The sequence below is a fragment of the Egretta garzetta genome, unplaced genomic scaffold (genome assembly GCF_000687185.1).
Source record: "Egretta garzetta isolate BGI_Z169 unplaced genomic scaffold, ASM68718v1 scaffold713, whole genome shotgun sequence".
Classification (NCBI taxonomy): domain Eukaryota; kingdom Metazoa; phylum Chordata; class Aves; order Pelecaniformes; family Ardeidae; genus Egretta; species Egretta garzetta.
Genome location: NW_009259104.1, coordinates 687,813 through 713,955, shown reverse-complemented (window position 1 = coordinate 713,955; position 26,143 = coordinate 687,813). Strand labels below are relative to the sequence as shown.

The 26,143-nt window shown below is 36.0% G+C and overlaps 1 protein-coding gene across 1 annotated transcript in view; it reads right to left on the bottom strand.

Moving 5' to 3' along the window:
* BBS9 (Bardet-Biedl syndrome 9) overlaps positions 1-26,143 on the bottom strand; it is a 241,649-nt gene that overhangs the window by 35,307 nt on the left and 180,199 nt on the right. The window contains exon 22 of the mRNA XM_035890841.1: positions 11,468-11,578. Coding sequence (XP_035746734.1) covers positions 11,468-11,578 — 111 coding nt within the window. The remainder of the gene's footprint in view (positions 1-11,467; positions 11,579-26,143) is intronic.

The following is a 26,143-nucleotide window of genomic DNA, read 5'->3' as shown; positions in this document are numbered from 1 at the left end:
TGTGGTTCACCTTGTTCTGTGAGGCAACACGGGCTGTAAATAATATGCCATTAATAAAAGCAAATGTGTCCACAGTAAGTGGCACAGTACATTTGTTTTGAACGTAGCAGGAAAGGAAACAGACCTAGTTTTAACACCACTCCAGATATCACATCCTGTGCTGCTAAACATTTTGGAACATCTTTCTATTTTTCCCCCTGAAATAGAACCAAACCTTGAAACCAAAGTCTGTGCTAGGAAATACAGGCTGGTTTTGCATCCACCGTACGTTAGCAAAGGCCTAAACTTGATTAGCCTTATGCACTGGCATACATACTGCTTACTAACAGTAAGGCATGGGTATCGATTTACTCATGCAATAACACAGAGTGGTAAGACACACCAGCACTGCTTCGTGCAGCATGAGTATTTCTGGTCGTGTGTTCCAGTAGCTACTACAAAATTCAGCACTTACACTGTTTTCCATACACTTCAACTTCAGCCTCATATCCTAACTTTTGGAAACACTGCAGTACGCTTAATACTAAATTGGCAAGGGTGACCTTGCAACCACAGGAAGACAGAATTACTGTAACAGGTGAAAAAGACGAGAGGATACTCTGTGGAGTACGATAATACAAAATAACTCAGAATTAGAATCTGCTTAGCAGAGATGGCTGATAAATATTTGATGAGGCTGACAAAATTATTACTTACCTATGGGTAAGTGATAAGCACTGCATTGTTGGAACTGTTGATTTTAATAGTGAGGGGTACTGCTCTGCTCTTCCTTGTCCCTTTTTGTGGGAGTCCTCCTAAAGTGTAATATTGTTTGGTCCCAACGTCACCCAACCACCCTCACCCAACGTGATAAACTTGAATCAGTTCTTGAAGCCTAACTTTTTGAATTCTGTTGTTATAACTGATGTGTCCCTCCATCAGAAAACATCCAAAGACCTGTATTAACTATAGCCAAACTTATAGAGTCATTAACTACTAAATGTTAATTCTCACACGTCCTGCATCTCACAGCCACGGGCAATGAGAAGCAAGTCAAGAACCCAGGAGTTTGTGGCAAGCCATCAGCTATGATAGTTGTGAAGGCACACAGAGGTGGGGCCCCAAAAGACATTACTCTTAAAAGCAGAGTGTGCTTTTCTGTGAATTAGGCATATGTTCACACTGGGGAACTGTGTCACTAAGCATTCGAAAAACTGCAGAAGAGCTCTTAACTAGTGCATCCAAATGTAAAATAAGAATTTTCTGTCCTTTTTAACTGACCAGTTTTAAGAGCTACAGCAAGCACGACTGAAATGTGTACTGATTCCAGCATAACAATGTGAGAACAACTTTGAGCCACAACAGACTATTGAGCTTCGGGGTTCAAGCCTCCTCTGAGACATGTCAACTCTAGCATCACAGCATCACCTACCCGTACAAACATGGAAATCACATTGCCTCTATAGAAAAGCTCTGAGTTGTAGAACCTTGGTGGTCCAGTAACATTTTGAATATTTCATTCTAATAATTAAGAGGAAAAAAAATGCTGATACCAGTTCTGGAAATGTTTCAGTACTATTCACAATATTATTTAACTAAGTTGATACTCTCTGGCATTATACATCATTCATATTACCAACAATGTCCATTCCTTGACAATTCGAAGCTCTAGCCAATGCTCCAAAGTGGCTTATAATGGCACTGATAATTTCCACAAAATGGCATGGAAAACCTATTTGCAATTCCAGTAACACTCTCCAACAAAGAGCATGTGGGAATGTGCTCCCTCATTTCAGGCGTGTCAGCAGTTCTTTAAATGAGAGTCACTGTTTCCATTCAAATCCCTTATTTTTCAAGAGGTTGCAGAGTCAGCCCTCAGGGAGAAGGAACCGATACTAGCAGTTTCAGGTGCTTTCATGCAATCTTGTATCTCAAAACCAGTCTTTTTTTCTTTTTTCTAAAGAAAGTTTAAGGCATTAGCTCATAATATGGATGGCTGCCTTCTGGAATTGGGAGGGGAGAAAGGGGCGCAAGACACTAAAATTACTTCTTAAAGAAGATATTTTGGAAAATAACCTCTAACACCTCCATAATGTCATTTTTTTCCAGCAAACAGTTCCTAAAGACCTAGAGCTAATCTCCCTTTGGTGGCCAATGTTGACAGCTATAAAGTGAGTCTTGGCATTTTGTGTAACCTGGAAAAAAGACCTGGAAAACTATTTTACAGCCTCATCCTGGATTTAACTAATACTCATCTGATATATCAAACAATTACATTAGTATTAACTTTAAGACTCCGATAAAGTTAGCAAAAGAGTTTGGGGACAGAAGTAACCTTTATTATGTGTAATCTGACTTTTATATAAAACATAAGCCACACAATTCCAACCCCAAGTTTCTGCATAGGAAAAACTCCTTGGAGCACTCAATGAGTTTTTGGGATTTCCTAAAACTTGCAGTACTGGTTTTCAGCAGTACAGGAGGTCTTATAGTGGAGTGTTTGGCTCTGTTTTGTGCTATTGAACATCTTAGTTACCTTTTATATAAAGATGGATGGTAGAAGCCAAAAGTGTCTGTATTCTCCTCTACCTGACAGCCTTGCTGACCAGCACCGTGATCAACTGACTAGGATTCAATAATAAACCTGGCAGTCACTAAATCTTTCTTGGCTTGGGAATACTGAGTGGGCATTCAAATAATATTTTGATGAGTTTCTTCGTCCTTTTATTCTTTTCGGTTTTTAAATAACAATTCATTAGAAACCAGAAGAACATGAATTTTTTATATTTCTCAAAGACTGGCAAGAACATATAGGAGCCATTAACATCTAGCACAAACGCACATGAAGAATTATTAGTAGTAAGTAAATTATATAGACACACTTCTATAATGTCAAGAAAGTAGCACAGATACCTGCCTGCTGTCTCACTACCCGACAAAGATCTGACAAAAGAAGTGAAGCCAGGAATAATGCACTAATCCAAGCCAACATATCAAAGCTATCCATGTTCTGAACAAAATGATGATTTTCCAGTTAATACAAAAAACTAGGTACAAAAGTCTGTGCAGAAGAACTGGAGAGACAGTAAAGCATTAGGTAGGAAAACAGATATCTTGAGAAACAAGTTTTACTGAGCATTCAGTAAAAAGATTTCTCCACAGAGTTAGAGACAACAATAGCCAGCAGTTCATATCTACCAGAAACAAAGCGCTGGGCATGTTTGCAGTGTGTGCTTTTAGATGGCAACACTTGATATGATGGAGAAAATAACTGCTGTGAGGAAACAAAAACAACACAAGAAATCTTACAAACACTAGCAAGGAGGACAGAGCATTAACCTTCACCTTCACACAGGAAAAGTAAACAGCAGCAAATAACAAATGTCAGACTAGTTTCTATCCTGCCCATCCTTACTGGCAGAGGATGAGCGAGGGAGTGAATCCCAGTGACAGACAATCATCAACTTCTCTTAAGATCATATTTATGCAAGATAACTGCCAAGGAAATATGAAAACATTTAGTCACATAAAAAGCTTTTAAACTTCTCTTTTTTTTTTTTTTATTCCTTCCACTTTGGTACATTTCCCCTTTCTTGCATACAAGACCTATTCAGAATTCATAACAATGTGTTTAACTTTGACTTTCATTTTGTTCCATATTTAGCATGCCCTTCCTTCTCACCCTTTTACGTGCTCCTTACCTTCTATTATCTATCAGCTGTTCTCATGTTCAGGACTTGACAAAAACAAGGAAAGGCTATTTCATAGATGCCCCAAAAGCTTTGGATATGGCCATGAGTATGTTGCTATGCCTTGTGTATTACTCTTTACTGCTCCCTTAACTGCAACAACAGCAATCTTTTGCTAATACTTTTCAGAGTGCTTTTGAATTCTCAAATCATAAAAGGGCTTTAAACAAATGATTTTTTCCATTAAAGCCACTGAATTTGAAAGAAAAGGATCTCTCTATACCATGACTTGTTCATTTCATATCTTTTTTCTGTGATCTCATAGCAATTTCTGACAACCCACGAAGGAGAGCATAAGGTACTCCTCAGTTCTTTGTTTCATTGACAGTCATGAAACAAACTGGAAGTAGACAGAGACTTTTTTTGACCTTTGAAAGGAAACATTTTGTAAAACACTGCCACAACCATTGGTAGGGGCCAAACACAGAGAGACTGATCTCTTCCCCCGCTGCAGTGGATAACACACATTATAATATACTTGAATCTGCAAATATTAGAACATAAATAAGACTTGCTCTGCTCTCGTGTTATATTATATTTCACAGGAGATGTATATGCAAGCTCCTGCTAAAAGAGAAACTGCACTTCATTTGGTATTGACTTAATGAAGGAATTCTCGCATTAATCTCTTAAGCTGTGCTGCACTTTAGAAAAACAGACTCTGTGGAAAAGAAAACCTCCATAAATCTCTTCAGCTCTCTCCAGAAAAATAGGCTTTTTGTAGCCCAGTGATTTTCTTTGCACCTTTTCTTGTGGAAACAATTAGCTTAGCAATTTTAAAGTATTAGGTGGGTCCAGCTGCAGGCTTCTGGTATCTTTCCTATAATATAGCAATGTCCAGACAGAAAGAAACAGGGATCTAGTCTCACAGTACAACAATACATCAGTGAGAAATACGTAAGTGAACTACTAATAAGGTTAGGTCTTGAAGGAGCTTTCACTTACCTGAGGCCATCACAGGTTTCAGCATTTTTGCCAGATTCGTTTCTAATTCAAGACTCTTCGTTAGGTCAGGGACAAAATATTGTGTTGCAACTCACTTGTCAAAATGCTTGAAACGGAACTCAGTCAGAGGCACATTACCCCCTCAGATAAGCCCTGTTAATTGGTCCTTCAATGATTTTAAAAAAATAAGTCTGAAGTCAGACCTGTTGTTCTTACTTTTGTCATGAGTGTAGTAACCAAACTTCAGACAGAAGTTCAGGTTCAAAACTGCAGCCATGGACAGCTGAAAAGTCTGCATTGCCAACAATCCTGATTTGTTCAAGTGATTGTTTTGAAAGCTCCTTATGGGCATGAAGTCCTATTCCAGACAGCACGTACATTTTTCCAAAACGATCTTTAGCTTAATTTATACATTTCCTTTTATTTAATCTCAGTTAGTATTACGACTGATTTCTGTCCTATTATACTGTCTAACCTGAAAAAGTTAATTGCTTGGCTATGTACACTGAAAATACTTTTGCTGTAATTGGCAAGAATAACGGTATCCAAATGACTACCAGTGTAGCAAATAATAATAATTATAATAACAGTACTAAGGCCACCTGCACCTTACTTGTATATGTTGAAAATTTAGTGTAGTTATTAGTCCAATATATAAATGTCTGATCTAGAGCATACAGAAATCTTTCATAGAGTTTTAGAGTTCTTACAGCATATTTAAACACCCTTCAAAAAAAATTCAAGGATATGTCTCTGCTCATTTGTGTAGGTAAAGATAACATTAAGAACAGGATGGTACAAAAATAAAAAGACTCAGTGGATAGCTGGCAACAATTTACATCCAAAACCTCCTTACCACCTAACTGTTTGTACAAAGCCAAGTGTTTAAGAGTCCTTTCTAAAATCAAATAAATGAAGCACTATTGCAAATCTTCATCTTATATTACATCACTTTGTTATGAGCTACTTTATAGCTAAAAGTTTCACACAGTTGTGTGTTCATGTAAATCATGATTCACAAGAAAATTCAGCACGCAGCTGAATTTAAATGTGTCACTAGAACCTTTGAAGAAAAATAGTTGCGGTCTTGTTTACTAATAAGAGTTGTTTACCCAAGGTTGTGTAACTAAGCATCTTTGTGGGCTGGAATAATGCAATAGTTCATAAAATTGTCTAGGCATAATAAGGACAGCAATCTTTGATTAGAAGGGTAAAGCTTAAAGATCCTCTTAAACGGCACCCACAACATCTACATGAACATTGTCATGAAATGCTGTAGATAAAGCAAAAAATAGCACTGAGTAAAACATGTAGGAAAAGATGTGCAGCTGTGCAATGTCTGGGTGCAACTTTGGAGGGTGTTTTGAAAATTTGGCTCAGAATGCCTTGTTTTACTGGAGTTTATAACTCAATGTCAGAGTCATTTATGTATAGCTGCCTGTGTATTTAATCAAAAGTAATAAGCCAGATGCTTCAAATTAAAGACAGTTAAAAAAAAAAATCTATTCCAATACATAAATATAAATGCTGAGACAGTTTTTGGTCTTAGATGCTACGAGTATTAAACTATGAAGGTTTATTTACTTTACTAAATACAATCATACAAGATGAGAACTTTGAAATTTAATCTTTAAGCCATCTAAATATTTGCATGACAGCAAAACACAAAGAATTTAACTAAAAACAGTGGCAGCACAGTAGTGAGCGCAAATGCCAAACCATTGGTCTCACTTGATCTCATGAATAGCTTTCTCAGAAATATTTGTATTTAAACAATAAATATAAATACTGGGCCATGTTCTCTGTTGCTCACTCAGGAAGAGACAAAGATTATTCTGAATTATCATGGCAAACCCAAGCAAACATTTCCGTTAAAGATTTAAGACTTTTTTTCTTTAGATAGATCATTTATAGGATAGATTTATAGGATCTTTGGTGAAAAATTCTGCCAGGAAAATCAAGTCATACAAGTTGTGAAAATTCCAACAGTTGCATGACATGACACTTGACAAATCAGACTCCCAGTGTTGTAAAAACCTGAATGACTAAGCAAACTACAAAGTAATCAGCACCATTGTTCAACAACAGTAACAAAAAAAAAACCACCCGCAAAAAACCAAATATACATTTTTCAGTCCAATCATTTTTTCGATTCATACTAACTTTTCATCTCATTTTCCATCAACTTGGTGGAGTTACTCATGATTTACCAGCATAAAACTTTTTACTCATAAAAAAGCAACCAGATCCTTTCTGTCTAAAATATTTAGTAAGAATATTGCTTAGAAAAATATGTCTCAGGAAATTCTCTTTCACAGTAAGTAGCATGCATCAACAGCATGTGAGGAATACAGAATTCTTACTTTAAGGGCTATATCCTGAGTAATCGGTACATCATTATTTCATCCTAAAGCTCACCACCAGCACAGTTTAATTGTTCAGAGAAAAGTTGTTTTAAGGTTGTTCACCATACCCCTTAGAGATGTCTCTAAAAAGCAAGTATACAAGAATTTCCTTATACTTATTTTCTACAAATCAAATTTTCAACTCATTTCATCAGAAATATTTAAGTACAAGGGAGAACTTGAGAAGTGGAGTTCTGCAAATCTCCATTAATTGTTACCTTCTAGAACATATGAAAACTTCTCCTTGAAATTAAACCACTCCATCAATCAGACTGCAACTCTAGTAAGAAATGCATAACTTGTAAAGAAAAAAAAAAAAAAGGAAGACAGAAGGAACAGCATAACAACGAGAAAGGAAGTCCACAGGACCTACAAGAAAGACTCTACAATCAATTAATCTGTACTTGTGATTGCAGCAGAGGTCAGCATATCTGCACTGGTACTGTAGCCGTGAGCTCATGGAAAAAGTAATGATTGTAACAACAGAGACTTCAAAGTGGACTGAACTTCAAATTATATTCAAACTCTTTAATAGGTTTGTGCAGCCCACGCCAAAATCTATGCTGCTCTGTCCTCACTCTAACCCAAACACCAAGATCAAAGTTAATGGGGATAGATTTATCATGCTAACTTTACTCCTCCAAATGCAGTGCATACAGACTCAGTGCCTTCAGGGGGTAAGCAGGAAGAATTATTTTCAATTCACTGGGATAGAGAATGTTCAAGGGAGTAGTTTTGTACCCACTCAGAGCAAAAGCCATTGGCAAGAAGCTACTCCTACAACCCCAGTAATACCATTAACTTCCAAATATCATGAACCTGATCCCATTCTTTACTATGGAATCACAACATACTTGGATTAGTGAAAAATAAATAATAATAAAAAAAGTCAGTGTGAACTATTTCAGCAATAAAAAGAAAACATCATACAACCATTAACTCCCCTTCCAAAGAGACTCTATGATTGGGACAGAACCGTTCATTCTCTCATTGTACAGACTTGAAGCATGACTACTAGATGTCATTTTCTGCTGTCTTAAGTAACTATTCCAAATAAAGCCGAGAGCCTCACTGACATACTTAGCAGCTGCCTGGAACATCTCAATATAATATTTTGTATGAGACAACGTGCAAGTCTGTGGCAGTATGCTACCCTAGAGCATACTTTCTCATAGCACAGCACAGTCTTCCAGGTCTTAGGCCCTCATTTCCTTCATAGTTCTGCATAGTTCTTTAGCTCGTACAACATATTGTGACCTCTTTCCTAGGTCTACATCTACTCATGAAATGCAAAAGGTTTTTAAAAGTTTTCAGCATGTCCAATGAGCATACTAGCACACAATGCAGTGACTGGCAGTCTGGCACAGAATTCAGGTCTCCTCTTGGTCTTGAGGCTTCCTCCTTTGCTCATCATTTCCCTACGTTCCAACCTTCTCAATAGCACTTCTCTTCCACAGATTTGTACATAAGCAATTTAACTATAAGCAAGGGTGTCCAAGTACAACACACCTCTGCAAGGATCTTTGTGATTCAGGTCTTATGCTTCTTTTCAGTAGATAAGGCACTTTGTTCTGCTTTGGTTTTCTGCCTCTGAGACTGTACACTTCTGCTTGAGTTTTGTCCTAATCCAACACAGTGTATCAGTGAGAGAAATCAGAGCTTACGCCTTGTTCTGATATAGAAATACATGTGTTCCCACTAAGGCAACATCATTACTCTTTGTTTTTGTGAATAACTATTAGTAGAATTCGACCTGTACAAAATCCTGTTGCTAAGATTTGGTCTGGCACCAGATGGAGCAAGTACGTAACGACATTTCTCACGCCATTTCAATGGATGGTAGTCCATCACATTCAGCTGAAGTTCTCCCATGACCTCCAGAATCCTTTGGCATAGTCTAACTTGATCAGCTCATTTTATCCCTTTGATTTCCATCTTCCTCTGTGAACACAGTCTGTTACTGGACACGTTTCTCTTCAGGTTTCCTACACAGGGATATCGGCCATTGTGCCCATGTTCATACTAAACTACAGCTGAAGAGACTCTGTTTTTTCTCTTCAGTTTTGAGATATTTGGTGTTGTAGCTTCAATCTATTTTTATCTGTTTAAACCTCTATCATTAAACTGCAGGAATTTTTTGGTTAAGAATATTAAGAAGCTTAAGCACAGCATATCAGTTCAGCTGATACAGCCCAATGAAAAATATTAGCTAAACACAGAAACCTCTCTAAAGCCAGTATAATTTTGCATTGCCATTAAAATACCTCTATAGCTAGAGATATGAATAACAAGAGCCATCTACAAAAAGAAAACAAAACTTCCCAACTTACAATCAAAATCTATCCTGAACTCCCTCAGGAAATGAAGGAAGATATATCAAGAAATATAGATATATCAAGAAAAATGAAGGAAGATATATCAAGTCCCTTTTTTCTCTGGACATAGTTAAATTAAATGCAAACTCATAAAAAAGATAAATAAGACAACAAATATTCTCTGAGGGCTCACTGTAATCACCATCGTCTTGAGGCAATCTCTGGTGCCTGAGCAAGAACTCAGGCCAAAAATATCATGTACAGAAAAACACTGCAATGCTGTGATTTCATGCCTAGTGTTACCTTATGGTTTAAGTAGCTCCCTTGGCTCTTACACTTGTAGCGATTAGAATTTCCAGACGGCTCGGTGGCAGATATTCTAGGTGCTCTCTATGTTGCAGCACTAACTGGCAGATGGTGGTCAATTCATACAGTGAATGAATTAAATTCACCGGTATAACACATGGCTGTAAACCTAAAGACTTTTTTAAAGCTTTCAAAGTTTTCATTCTGCCTTTTATAGTTACAAAGCAACAACAGTTAGCTATGTGATGTAAGTCTCAATTTTTATCACGGGCTAAGACTTAAAGTAGGATATGCAGGTCCCCATGCTGCTGTTTCTGGATCTCATGAACATGCTTCTACACTTTTCCTCTCATGCTAGTCTTTTTAGCAATAAGGTTATTTAAACATAGCAGAACACTATCTACTGAAGAAGAAATATGTGCTTGATCAGAAGAATGGAGCATCAGACAAAGAAGAGGGACTGCCTGCCATGCGTTCTTGATTTATTGGTCTAGTGCCTGAAGCTGGAATTTTATCAGGATTGCATCCTGCATTAGAGAGATGATACACTTTTCCATTACCACAAGGGTACCTAATATATCCAGATGACAAAGGTTAAACTATACGTATGTCACCTTTGACAGCTTCCCTTCTTCTTATCACCTGAAGTCCATAAGGACTACGAGTAATTACCACTCTAGAAACGTCAGAGCTCTGAGCCTCCAGTGGATTTTTCAGGTTGTTTTTGTGAGCAGATACTCTGGAGTTTTAAGTTACACTGTGGTATTATGATACATTGCTGCATTAGATATCCTTCTTCCCTGCCCACTATTAAAAATTTGTTAATGTAAATTCTGCTCTTGCAATTAACTGTATATTCCAACTGCCTGCCCATCTGTGCAATAGTTAGCTGGGCAAGCAAGCAGCTGAATGCATTTTAAATACACAATTAACTGGGTTTTGGAGATGTATAAGGAATCTATATTTCTAACTGCTGTTGGTTTCAGCCTCTAAGCTGCTGCTCTTAACTTCAACACCCATCTATAATGAACACATCTGATTTACCAGGAACATTCAAATACATTTAAAAATAAATATTACAGGACAAAATCAGACAATGAGGCAGGAAAGAGGAGTGAAGGTACAATTTAGTAAACAAAATAGCAAATAGCTGCAGTCAAAGCCTGAGAGCTTACCAGGCACTTTATTAAACTGGAATGCACTGTTTTACAGTGCTGCTTTTAAAATACATTGACACTGTATCACAGTTCCTGGCAGCATGAAGTCTTTCCAGAAAATGTGTCATCACTGTACGCAGCATATTTTATAACCAGTATAATTTCATTTCATTATATCCAATAATATTTTTCTGAAATTCTAGGAAGTCTCCCCACAAAAGATAAGATCATATTTTAATCAGCTGGCACAAAGTCTAACCACCATACTGCAGAAGAAAAGCACCTTTATTACACCAAAATGTCCTCAGTTTCATTTTGCCTCTGTAGAAGAGGTCGTGAATAAAACCTGTGAGAATCTCATTCAAGTATTTTGTAGCACAAAACCTTTCAGCTATGAAGTTATTTAATTCCAAGACTGATCTCTACAGTTTAGCTATTCTTGATAGAAGCTGAATAAACTCAGAATCCCACACATTGTACTATTATCACAAGAAAAATCGAAAATTATGCTAACAAAGCCTGAAATGTCATTTGTTTTATATGTCCACAAGAATTCCGAAAAGATGAACTGTACACCTCTAAGAAAAATAATGTAATTTTCCTTTTCTTACCAGGCTTGGATTTCTGCTTTGGGATCTGCCCGTGATTGGGAAACGTTGCTGTGGAGCCTGGTATAACCATTCTTTCTTCTAAATCAGACTCTGGGATTGTAGCACAGCCACCTAGTTGAAAATGGAAGAACGTTAATGGGGTGTTTATGCAACAAAACAAATTCACCGGTGCATAATTAAGGAAAAGAGGCGATAAATTAGCTGACAGGAACATATAAAACTGAAATAGTCTTTACTTTCACTTCACAGAAGTGTTTGCTCAAGAAAAATATTACCATTGTTTAGAAGGCTGATTGTGCCTGGATGATGTCTCTCTGCTACTTATGCTGGCTTGAAAAAGGTTTGAATGTATTAAGACTGCAGAATATGTAAAACTGGTTCCACATTAAAGATGGAAATCATGTGATTTGTGTTAAAGATCAGATTACTGGGAGCTAGTTTTGTAATAAAAATACTTAAGTGTGAATGAAATAACTTTACAAAGTCAACAAACCTTATGAAGATTGTTAGCTTGCCACAGAGAATGACATGATGGTGGTTTTTGGATGGGCTATTAAATACAGTATTTTTATTACTTAGTGCTAGAGATATGGAAACACAGGGACACTTTCACTGTCCAATAACACACTGCACTGGCAATGCCTTACTCAAGTCATTTTAGGATGCATGGTGTAATAGATTCTTTGTATTTTGCAATATGGCTTTCTGAGTAGTTCATTAAAGAACTCAATGATTTATAGCTTTCTCTTCAAACATGCTCGAATGCCCATGTTTAACATAGGAGGAGAGGGATAATCTAGTAGTACTATCCCCTGAAGATAGCTGCGGTAGCTTGCAGTGGAATAGGTTGATGTAAATTTATTTCAGAACAGCTGTGATCAGGACATTGGAGGATGTGCCACTATTCCACAGCAAAAACACAGCCTTACAGTAAGTGCACTGCCAACAACACAGTACACAGCTGAGCTGCATCTCTCTCTCATAGCCCTCCCAGGATCACCACTAGCAAGCAAACAAATCCATGTACTTATCTATTGTGTTTCTGAAAGCACATGTTTATAAACAGCACATCAACTCCCTATGGAGCACACAGACTTTTCACCTTTATGTCACAGTTGTTCTGTTTTGGAAAGAAATATTCTACTCCAGGCCCCATAATCAGCGTATTCAATTTGCAGCAACACAGGCTATTCTCTTCTTACAAACTAAACGAGTAAAACAGTTAAAAATAAGGTTGTATTCCCAAGTAGGAAACCTGCAGTTTCCCCAGCAGTTTCAGAAGGACTGGCAAAGCAATGCAAGATGTCCTGCAGAAATGTACCACACTGCCTAGCTAGGGTAAAGCATGGCAGCTCCAGTGAATCCTGTGAAAATGCTCATTCCTACCAGATGGAAGAAATGATACAGCATCCTTTGTTCCTAAGGAAGGACACGAGCTACTATATTCCAGATACACCCTGACAGAAAATATAAGATGCATCATGGGTTTTACGTTTGATTTAGAGCAAGCAAGTTTTTTTCAGTTAGAAAGGGAGGTTAGGAGTGAACGTGTCAGCTATGTGCAGACTTATGACCCATGACAGCTTCAGATACGTAGGATACGTGCTATGAAACTGAAGAAAATGGGAAATTAGAAAAACTTCTTCATGTAAAAATACTGTAACACTGGGGCAATGTCTGACATTGCATTAAATACAAATGTACCTACACCCTAAATGAAAATAAATATCAGTAAACTAATACTGCTGTTCCCATTTGCAAACTGTGACTAAAATGTAAACTATGAGATTTGATGAAATGGAAACCACTGCTTTAAAAGTCAATTTAGATATTTTCATTCTTATTCTTCAGATAAAATCTATCCTATTAAACAGCAATCTGTAAATACAGGATTAAAATTAAGGTTTCTTGCACAAAAGAACTATTAAAAATGACATCATACATTTTAAAAGGTTTTATAATATTTTCTAACAGCATGAGTGAAAACTCACCAGGTCAATTAGCATCTATTGAATTTCTATATGGAAATAAAAGAACTTTTACAGCATTCATTCTAAAACTTGAAATTGAGTAACTTGCATAGGCTTGAGAATTGATGGCTTTTGATGCCAAAATATTTCCTTAGTCATCAACACTGATAGGAACTGAATAAGTGTCGGAAAAGGTCTACTTGCTGAAAGGAAGCAAGACTTCCTGCTCTTGATTTTGATGCAAGAGATCTGTTAAGATTTACTTCTCATTTGATACTATTAGAAGGTATTAAAATTAAAAGCAAAATTCACTTCTTTCATAACTTTATTATCTTGACAGAGAATAGTGAGGACTGAAAGGTTACCAGTGATAGACTATTTTATATTAAAAGAAAACATAGACAGAATACACAGAGCAACAGTATCAGGATCAATATTAAGAGCAGTAATTATTTCTTACTTCTGCAAGGATACTAATAACTGTTCCCTATGAACTGTTTTTAAATATTATTGTTTCATAAAGGAATTCCATGTGCTGAAAGCACTCTTCTCAGTGGGGCAGGATTTCACCAGGACACTTGTGCCAATAATTAATTAAATAAGTGACCAGACAAGAAAGCAACATAATAGTCATCTTTTTACTCTTTTGAGGCAATGAGGCTTACATGATCAAGGTCTTTGTGCCCCTGCATTTCTATCTTACTCTTCTAATACCAGTATTAACTTATAACTGAAGGAACAGCTAGAATTTGCTGAACTATGTTCTTTAGCTTGCCTAGGGCTCGGTAAGATGACTGGACCCTCATCTACATATCAACCTGTATCAACATAAGTGGTATCTGCAGCTTCCAGCTGAACCAATGGCAAATTCCATTTTCTTCCTCCAATAGGCACAGGTACCCATCCTCAAGACAATGATGGATAGCCTTGACAACATGCTATGATTCCCCATGGGAAGAAAGGAGTGGAGCCCACAAGACAACTGTCACACTGAAAGAACTAAAACATTCAAAGTAAATTGAAAGGAGTGGAGCCCACAAGACAACTGTCACACAATTTACTTTGAATGTTTTAGTTCTTTCAGTAAACTTTCACTAGACTAAAAAAGAAACTGGATAAGGCACAAATATACACCATTGAATATAATATTTAAACCACATCAGACCAGGATTTTGCAATCAAAACATTTTAGAGCTCAGAAGGACAGCTATCTGGAAAAAAGAACCTTTCCTTCTAGGACTCTAAACTTTTAAATTTCATATTGCAGGGGTTCTACTGAGGGTATCCACTCTGACTTCTCTGGTCAGACTCACAGAACTTTAACTAAAAAGACCACTCTGAATTCTTCTATATCTCTGCATGCATTTCAAAAAGTATCCACTGAACATCCATTTTAGCAAGCATTTAGAATTTTTATGCACCTGGAATCCTAAAAGAAATCACAGCAAGAGAATAATTCACATTCATTCATAATTAAGTGAATGGTTCAAATCAGAAAAGTGAAATATTTAAGGAAAAAGGGGGAAAGAGAGACAGGAATAGTAGTACATAAATCTACAGACTGGAAATTATCCAAGTTGAGAAGTTCTCCAGATGTCAGTCTGTAAACAGTGCTTCATAAAATGAATTTCCCCATTAATTGTTGGCAGGAATAACATCTAGAATATGTTATTAAATTCTTGTCTGACATCACAGGTCTTTTATCAGTTGTGATAAATCCAAGAAAGCAAGCTTTGGTCAGCAAAACTGTTTGATCGGGTACAACATGCATAAAATTACACTCAAGCTAATTGTGAACTTTGTTCACCAAAGGAAATGAGACTTCTCTTGTTTATTTTCACTACATCTGTTTTTGTAACACATTGGGTTCTTACACTGGAAAAAGACACCCACACCCAAAGGAAACATAAACATATAATACATATTGAACAAAAATTAAGTACTGACAGTTTTCCTACAGGTTCCTATCACCATGTTTTTACATGTTTTAACATGGCTCCAGAAGCTGAAAAACAGGAAAACAAAAGTAGTATACATCTAAAAAATGAAAAGGCACTTTGAGGGAAAGACTATTTGGGTTTCCTCTTTCTCTTCCACTCAATCATAATCTAAACTGTGCATAAAGTTTCCATTTTCCTCTGAAATTAACTCTTACAAGAGTCTACAGAAAGACGAAAAAAAGCTTCCTGAGCAGTCTTTGGCAGCAAGAGTCAAAATGTGAGCAGGAAGCTCTCTAAAGAGTGGGGTTTGTCATCCATGTGTATGCCATTATACGATGGAGATAATCTAAACAGTAAAATTATTTAACAGAGATTCCAAAACTATATGCAAAACCATGTCCAGTTGGGTTTTCTGCACTGTCCATAATTTTTAGGGAAGCATATACTAAAAATGCAGTCTAAGGCATTAGAGATTATTCTCTCTAAAATAATCAATTACTTCTACTGGTTCTGCTAGTTACATCTATCCAAGTCCTGTAAATTTTATTAGGATCTGCCCATCAGAAAGTAGCTTGCCTGTTGAAGTAAACACTGCATGCAGGCTTTGTAGTGCTATTCTATTGCTGCTTTCAGTAAGGAAGATAAAACAATAAAACCTATAGAAGAAAACAATACATCTTTGAGCATATGATGAGGTTCAGGGAACATTTATTCACATACTGGGTCTGGATTAGTCTGTCATTTGAATAGACATATTCCAAGAATGCAACTGTATTTCCATTGCAGAGTGGAAAAAGAAAGGGGAGAGAGAAAGAGAGGAGATGGGGGGGGAGAAAAAGAATTTTTTTTTTTTTTTTTTTTGGTGTCTGATAATGAACATGGTTACAATTCACAGTAGAAAACAGTCCAGGTTTAGTTCAGATATTCACTAGCAAAATGTAGAGTCGCTAATTAATCCGTTATAGATTTCAGAACACAGCATTTAAGTCTAACAGTGTGGCTACAGTTGTACAGTTACAAAATTCCATTGTTTTGTGCCTGACTTGACATAACCAATTTCAATGAAATGATGGAAAATATTTCTGTATTACATTCCAGTACAATAATAAATTAATGAAAAATCACACCAACTGCACATCCAGTCCAAGGTCATTAAGATCACCAAAACAAATTTTCAATGGGACTACACAGAGACATACCAGACCGTTGTTCTGCTTTACTCTTGTTTTACTGAAGTGTTTCTTAACACAACTTCCATAGCTTGACCTATAATAAGTTGCCATTATTTGCATTGAGAGCTATGCAGAGATAATTTGCACCAACTGTGTGGCTTCTGTTTGAGCTTGTAGCCCATTCCAAGTATTTTGAACACGCCTGAATTCACAAAAACTTGACTTAAGAAGTTCAGGGTACTTTGGCAGTATAACCTCTTTATGGGAGCAACTATGCTGTTTAAACTGTCAAACTGTCTTGGCCATTCTTCCAGGATGAGGTTCAGTGCGTGTGGTATGCAAGTCATACAAATGGCATTGGGAAACACATTGCTAAGAACAGATCTAACAGCTGTTTTCATTAAAGAAGAATTATGGGACATTCAGCCAAGAACACAATCAAAATCAACATTCAGTAGTACCCTTACTAATGCAGGACTGAGAATACAATAACACTAAACTATATAATGCCATTCAATATTTACCAAAAGTCATTTGTTACTCGCTATGAACAAAGGATGAATGATGACAGTTGTGCTTTGACCACATAAATGTACTGTTCCATCCAAAACCCGATTCACCTGATGAGCACGGACTGGCTGAAAAACATGCTCTGTGTTCTGGTATGTGTTGGGAGAGGTAACTGTTACAGTTTTGTAGTGCTTGGAGGACTTCCATCTGCCTTTATGTAACAGCATAAAAATATCAGCTTAAACCAAGAACTTTTCAAGGGGAATATCAACTCTTGACAAACACCATAAAAATCACTGTATTTTTCAGAGTGTACTGTCTCACGTAGCACCTGGTGTTTTTGTTGACTGCGTCTCACATCCTCTTCCCAATATTCAGCATACCGCTAAGTGTAGCTTTCATTTAGCATAACTAGAAAAGGTTTTCTTTCAAAATGCTTAAATACAGCAGTAGTAGAAGTTATAGAATATAGTGTAACCAACATATTTTCAGGACGACATTCTTCATTCGGTAACAAACTCAATTGCATGCTACCCTTTTGGGGAGCAAGAGGAATATGCGAGGGTTTTGTCATTATTGGTTCTGTTTCACCTATATTAATTAATTTTGTGCACATAAATATACATACATATGTATTAGGATATATATGAAATATAGAAAGAATTTTATACCAAATATTTCATTTTCTGTAAGACTTCTTCAAATTCTGTAGAGCTTGTATTTATTGCATTGTTTCAGTAATGCATGGTGGTAAGAAGGCTACTAGAGCTTTAGACTTTTTTACTAATTTACACCGAAAACTTAAATAGGTAATGCTCCCTTTAATAAACACTTTCCTAATTATTTTTTCTAAAGTGTATTCAAATGAATTTCTACTGTCAGTTCTGGTTTTTATCTGCCAACACACCCCAAGAGAGCATGTGAAAGTCAATGTTCATGGCACCTGGGATCTATGGAGCATGCTTGTCAAAAAAATGTTCACCATATTGTCTTTACGTAGTCTCTAACCTTTCTTTAGTGCACATCGAAAGGACACAGACAAAAATTGACTGCTGTAACCTTGATACCAAACCCTCCTGGTATTCATCATTCTAAAAACTTCAGAGAAATGTTTTGCTCCTATTCCCCTTTGAAACACTTATATTTCCTGGAGCACATATATGAAGCATTCTTCAAGCTGAAGATGCAAGCATGCAGACACATATATAGACACTATATATTTGTATGTGTATGTATACATACACAGATTTTGGAGTTTTTAGTGAAGAAGGAGCAAGTCCTCGTTCCCTGCAGTCAGATGTTGGAGAGACAGTAAATGCTCATGCATGGTTTGCAGTTTTCTAACCTGTGAGTTACAAAAGTGTTCTGGCAGACAACCATACTGCAAGATTTTCAAGGTGAGTATTCTTTGACTGGTTCAGAGGAATAGAAAACTATTTACCTTCAAGGAGATTGAGGCATATTGACCTAAGCAAAACACTGCTTACGGTCTCTTAACAAGAGGAAGCTCAGTAATGCAGGTTAGTGAAAACGGGACTTTTTTCCCAGCTGTGAACATGAAATAAAAGATAATGCAATTTGCTGTATGAGGCCTTGTTATGCAGGGTCTTTTGGATGTTTGAGACCGCCTTGATAGAACAGTAGCCAGACAGAAACAGTTAATGAGGGGCTTATTCCTAATCCAGATCAGAAACTGAGTGAAATCAAAGAAAAAAGCATTTGAGATGTATGCTAATGCATGATTTGGGGCAAGAGAATACAGGAACAAAAACTACTGACATCAGATGCAATATCAGTTGTAATGTGGATAACAGAAGACAGTGGACTAGTAACTGGAATTCAAACATAGGTACTGAAGGATATAGGTTGCTCAGAAAGGAAAAAAAAAGTGGTAGAGTAATAATTCATAGCACTATCATGATGGGTGACTGAAAGAGTAGTATACAGAATCAGCCAATTTGGAAAAGGATTATGAAGTAGTTCAATACACAAAATGTCAGATTTTAGCTACAGAATAGCAAGATCAGATTTCAATACCAATTGCAGTTGCTTTAATATTATGAGAGGAATTAATATTATCAGAAATGGTGGTGTTATGGAAATGGAAGAAGATACAAAACCCACAGAAATGATCACAGGATGATAAAAGAAAAAGGCACCAGTGTGATGACCAGGAAAAAGGTGAAGGCAATTCTGAAATCCACCTGACAATGTTCCAAACAAGGATCAAGGAAGCAGTAACACTATTGAACAAGGCACTGGTAAAACATCTGGAATACTGTGCTCAATTCTTGTTGCTGTGTCCATGACAGATTAAATAAACCTGGAAAGATTCAGCTGAAGGTTACTAAGATCATATAGGAATCATCTACCTTACTGACACATGAGCAGATGAGCAGTCTTGCTCAGCTAAGAGGACTAAAAATGGAACAAACTGATCTTTACCAATAACACAATTAGGCCAGAAATCCTTTGTGTCTGGCAAAATAAAAGACACTCTTAGAACAAGAAGGAATTTATCATAAATTAATTTTTACTTGAAATTAAGTTTCTGACTGCCAAAAGAGCAAGGGCTTTGAACAACCCCTGAACAGAAACCGTGGAGGTAAACAACTGTATTTATGAATGGGACTAAATTACCTTATTCTAACACAGAGATGGAGTTTCTGAACCAGCAATTTCTTTCTTCCTTTCCCCCTTTACCTCCACCCCTCCAAACAGAAGATATAGGGAATATAGGACAAAACAGATTTATCTATTAGTATTATAAAATGATCCAATCATCTGTTATCTAATTATAGGTAGTTATCTAATCATTAGGACATTAATGAATTACTATTCTTTATTTATCTAACAATATTTTCACAGCATTCAAAGTGAACATGAGACACCACAAAAAATAGGCTACCTGGCTACTTTAACCAGCTGTAGGAAGTAAACCATTAGTTCACAAGGGAAAATAAAAACCATAAAGATTCTGGGACCAAAGTATCATTGAAAATATTTCATTAAAAAAACAGCAGTGATATTGTAAACACTTAAAACTCTAGTTCTGACAATTCTGGTTCCCAAAAGTACTTGGCAAGCAAACTTACTAAATTTAAATTTAGAGAGACACTGGAGTATAAAATGAAAAATGCCAAGTGCTGAAATTTAATACAAGTAATCAGACATTGTATTTTTAAGAGCACAATGAACTAGCCTCTGTTCTTCTGTATCTCCAGATACTACTTGGAAATAAGCAACTCAAGTGATGAAAAAAACGTGGATACAAGTATCCTCTTTTAATGTTACTGAAATAAACCTAATAAACAGCTACTTGGTGCCTTTCCAAGATAAACAGCGTATAGATCCTTTGGGCACTAGTTGTCTAGGAAATCAAAGTATTCATAAGAGAGAAAGAGAATTATCTTTTTTTGATAGCGCAGTAGTTCCCTTCCATACTTGAAATGCAACATTTGCTGAAAATACTTGCTTTTCTGTTAATTATATCAAGGATAGCATGCTGGTTTCATGTATTGTAATTTTTTACTTTTTCAATTGTACCCAAATATCAGATTTGTCCATAACGTGAAAAACCTTAGTAACATTGTATTTGTTTATTCTAAAAAAGTCACTTTTCCTTAATGAGCAACTATGATTTTTGTGTGCTATGAGCTAAGAACAAATCAAATTATAATAACCTATCTTTGCTCCAATACTGCAATAAGAAACATAAATTATTTATATTTACTTTAATCCCTCTAGTATTTAATACTTCATTTACTATATACTCCACTGACCGAATAAATCCAAGTATCACCTTGTGTTAGCTCAGCCTTTTACGATGTTGAAATTTCTGGGATTGATTTTAGGAGGAATCCAAAAAAAGGCAGCTTTGGGTCCATTTAATATCATAATGACATTCAATTAATCTAGTTTATTTGGAGGAAATGAGCACAGAACTGTACATAATACTTCAAATACATCTTATCCTGCAGACAAGATTTTTTTTCCTTTGTTAAGAACTGCCTATTCAGCAAATTTTACTCTACAGACTGCACAGAATTTAATTATTTCATTAGTACCACACCTCCATCTGTGTAAATCAAGCAATTCTACTAACATCAATAGCATTCAAATGTTATGAAAATGATGCAACTGAAAGATAAAAAGGATGGTTTATTACTGGGGTTACTTTGGATCTTTCTTTTTGTTTAAGAATGAAGGGCTTAATTCATAGAAGCAAACATTTTGTACAGCATCTTCTGCGACTATTTTCAGAAATAGTCAGGAGATTAGTGTGCTTTACATGACAAACCTTAGAGAGAACTGACTTTACAAAACTGCCAAGTACCTTTTTCTACCAAAGAAGGTGTGAGAAATGATGCTCCCAAAAACCTCTAATAACTGGGGAGAACCTTGGCGCTGAACTTTTCAGAGAGAAAGGAGAGACAGTTTGGCTAGTGTCATCAAATGAATTACATCCACCAGAAGATAATGGATATTTAGGGAGAACTATGTTCAAATCCAAACTGCTTTTTTTGGTAAAAAGCAAGGTCTGTTTTTACAATAAAATACTGTGTCTGAAACAAAGTGGCTTTTTATATAAGAAGGCACAGGATTAACTGTTCTGTTTCATCTTATTTAAAAGCTAACATTGCTGCTACTGTCCAAGATGATAAATAAAGTAAGTGACAGAGCAAGTAGAATACAGAGATGCTCTCAGTCAGCTACTTTTATGCCTTAAGCTTATTTAATTCCCTCAATCAACCCTCTAGTTTTTCGTGATCATCTTGTAGCCTGACTGGGACAAGGGGTTACTCATTTTAAAAAAGCTACTTTTGTAACTGTGGCTGGATACCCTAAAATTTGCTGAAGTACAAAATGAAAGTTGTGTGTTAAGGGTAGCCCCTACTTCCCCTCCAAATCATATTTTTCTTGGTTTTATACAACATTAGTACATGCTAAAGAAAGTCTATGTCAAATTAAACATAAATCTCTGAATGCATAGTTTAAATAAAACATAATTTAGAAACATCTACCTCATCTGCAAGGAAGCTATACAAAATCTAAAGACTAATGGATCAAATATACTATTCAAAATAATACTAAAAGTATTAGGCAAATAATCTGGAATTGGAGAGAGGAATTAATTTAAATGACAATTTTGTGAATTGTTTTGCACAATCACACAAATCAAGCAAAAAAGAGAGGAAACAAGTTTAGAGCTACTTTTCACTGATTTTTATAATATTGTTCCATGCCCGCATACCTCTTTTTTAAAAGTAAAAATATTTATTTCTCCTCTAGTGATAAAACTGAATCTTAAGCTGCAGCTTCACAGCTATTTTAAAGCCAGTCATGTGAGCCTTCAGCAAAATAAAAAGCTCATTCTATCATCCTACTTTTTGGCCCTCATTATCTCCTCTGTGCTGGCACAAAGGTACACCTGAAGTTGTGTGATACGTCTAAATATTTTAGAGTCAAATTGACTACAAACACTATCAAATATTATCCTCATTATATCGTTAGCTAGCAGAAATATTTTGTATGAAAAATCAGTTGCATCTTTTTGACCGATTTTTTTTTTTTGACTGATTTTTTTTGGTCTCACTTGGTATCAACTTTCACTCTGACAGCACCAAAATTCATCCTGACATCAGTAAGATCTGAATTCTATCATTAAAAGAAATAACTTGATGGGAGACAATTTCTGTTAAAACATACACCCACCAAAAACCCCATAAACCACATACCCCCCCCAAAAATCCCACTATGTAAACAACATGCTATTTAATTTCCTTGCTTTAAAAGTCTGTGTTCTTATAAAGAATTTGTTGTACAGCCAAGCTCACTGAATGTCTGTGGCATTCTGATTCTTTTGCCTACTGAAAATGACTGAAACACACTGTAAGTTGTCTTGGCTCCCCTCCATAAAATAAGCTTAGTGACTTCCTACAGAGAATGACCAAAGGCCAAGGATATATTTCATTGGTTAAAAAAAGTGTTCTCTGTCACATTTGGTCATGTCTACAGTACCAAGTAAAGCAGAGCAATAGTAGCCTGTCTTGAGAACAAGAGAGTTCATGTTGAGGATTCAGTGTCCACTCTGATCATGTTTAAAAAGTTTTTTTAGCTCTGAGCAGTTCTGAAACTTCAAATTTTGTTCGTGATTTCATATTCAACAAACAGTTCCCTACAGGTCCATGTACTTTCCTGCTCATGTAAAATTTATGAAACCAGACCAGTATCTAGAATACAACACATCCCTCAGCACTCTGTGAGGACATGACAATACATTATAGGATTTTAAAGACTTCAGAAAGCTTATTTTAATTAAGCAGTCATTTCAACACATGCTCATGAAGTTTTCTTCTATGTATAACTAACCACCATTTCGCAGACGGATTAGGATAGACAGGAATAACTTTAAGATAAAGTGATTAAATTATTATGAAACACTACAACATTTACGTTAAGACACTAGCTATACTTCCCTCATACATAGAAAAATTGTTAGAAATACTAAACAAGAAACTCCACTGACTGAGTATAGACTTTCCCTTTCCAAATGACCCAGAACTAAAAAAGAAATTGGAAAAGACATTGTCTAGATAATGATTTGCCTAAACAGAGTTACTGAAATCCAGATTTAGTTTCCGTTATGTAGTCAAATAGCCTGCAGGTATAATATCTTCAGCTGGCACCAGGCTTAATGCTTTTTTATCGATCTGCCATAGCTTAAGTGCACACATAAGGATATGGATTGTTAAACAATTCTTGTTATCTATCACTGATTATGGAAATATAATACATCTTGCAGCAGCATCTGCACTTTCTCTAACATGAAATGCTACTTACAGCAGACCGTACATTTTATCCTGTGAACTCTCCAACACTTGTGGTATTTTTTGTGCACCAGCTAAATGGCTGAATTTGTTAAGCACAAATTACACAACAGGCCTTCTCTGTTACAGCCTATGGTGTAAGCAATAATGTATCATTAGATTCTTTGTGTTTGAGTTGCATCAAATGTAATGCAGAATTATAACCGTAATTAACAATGTACATTGAAATTATTTGTATTTCTTGTCTTCCCCAAGAGATCCTTAGCTTCTCCTCATTTGAAAATTTCAACCAAAAAAAGATACTAGGGGAAATATAATATTTCAAGTTCACATTTTGTGGCAGTTACTAAAGTCAGCCTTTGCAAAGGATTTGGTACAGCTATTAACACTACATGCTGAGTGTTTCCTACTTGGTGCTCATTAGGAATTAATAGAAATTAATAAATGTAATTCTCATATTTTCTTTATACTTTTACCCCTCCATACTTGTCATGAAGTCAAAAGGATAGCACTGCCCTCATTGCACCAAAGTGACAGGAAAAAACCGAGGCTTTTACAGTCCTCTATTTTTTTTTTTTATCTCCCAGAACATAATTGGGTATTTGTGTTTTCCTTTCTACTAATACCAAATCTTCAATGAGCCAAAATACATCTCCTGTACCTTCCTTTTTGTCCAAACACTGAAGGAAGACCCACCTAAAGTGAATTCAAACTCTGAAGGTACTTTTAAAAGAAGTCTGCTTCCGAGTTTGCTCTCACATGTTCTGCTAAGTCAGAAGTTTACCAATCACTACATGAATATGAATAAAACAGTAACATACCGTACTATCAAGTAGACAGGAGAAATCCTGACTAAATTAAGTCAATGGCAAAATTCCCAGCAACTTCAATAGGGTCAGGATTTCACCCTTATCTTGTTGATCAAGAAAATTATTTCACTGTTCAGAAGGACCAGACTGCTGTGGCTGCCAATAATTTCCTAATTCAACCTACCATGGCAAGTCTTAATAGTATATACCTCTATAACTATTTCTTTTTTCATTCTACCAAGGTAAACTGTTGACTTGCCAAAAATATTACAACATCATCAAACAGTATCCACAACAAAGATCTCTCTTTCATCTTAGCAAAGAGCCAGATGTACCAAAGCTCTCCTTAGCATAACCTTACCACTGGTCTGCAAAATTTTCACTCCCTCACCACCCTTTACCAATCACTGATGTTCATAGATGCTGAAGTGGCATAGCTGCATTAAAAAGGAACACTTTGAATCAAGAAATGAAGTGCTCTCTTGGTTTGGCAACGTTGTGTTGCAGAAAGCTTCCTATTTTTCAGTGAATCGCAAACTACACACTTGAAGGAATATCTTCTACATAGCATAGACCCAAATTCAGAGTAGACTAACCATGAACAGTTTAACTGAACACCTCTTATATTTCTTTACAGGGTTTACAATATACACTGTAACTACACTCACCAAAATGATCTCATGTATATGCAATTCAAAAGCCAGAGAAAATCAAGTTATCCACATGAGAATCAATTTTACACTAAACTAAGACAAAACTGTTTTTAATGTGCTGCAAAGATGACCAAAAATAAAGGCTCTCTTGACACAGATACCAGTACTTTTTATTTGGAAATATTTCAGAAATCTGTTCTAAGACTGTACAACAAGCATTTTTCCCTTGATAACTAAATAAATGAAATAATCAAGCGAAATTGGATAATTTGTTCTTCTCAGACTGAGAAATACTGCAAAGTATTAATTACTGCCACAGGCACCATAAGAACCCATCTTACTTTCAGAAGGACTTTTAGGATAGAATCACAGCAGCATAGGAAAATTCTATAACATGGGATATGGCCCTTGCTAGACCTTAAGCTCTTTAATCACCTCATCATATGTGGCTGGATTGTACTTTACATTACTCTATAGGATTTCCTTCTTCTCAACAATTTATGGTAGAATGTAATCAGACACAGGATATCTAGCATAATTTATTCCACTACCTTTAATCTCTTGTGTAACTCCTGTCACATTATTGCCTGCTTTATCGATGACCTGATTCAAATGACAATGTCAGTTTATAACTTCATTTAAGTACCCCTGAACAGCAATCTAATACCCATACTGAGTATTCTGGTTACAAGAAACCCTCTTCATTTTACAGAAGATAAAAACCAAAAGTTACTAATTCATATCTATTTAAATAGATTTTAATATTGGAAGGAAACATTCTGATCATTTAGC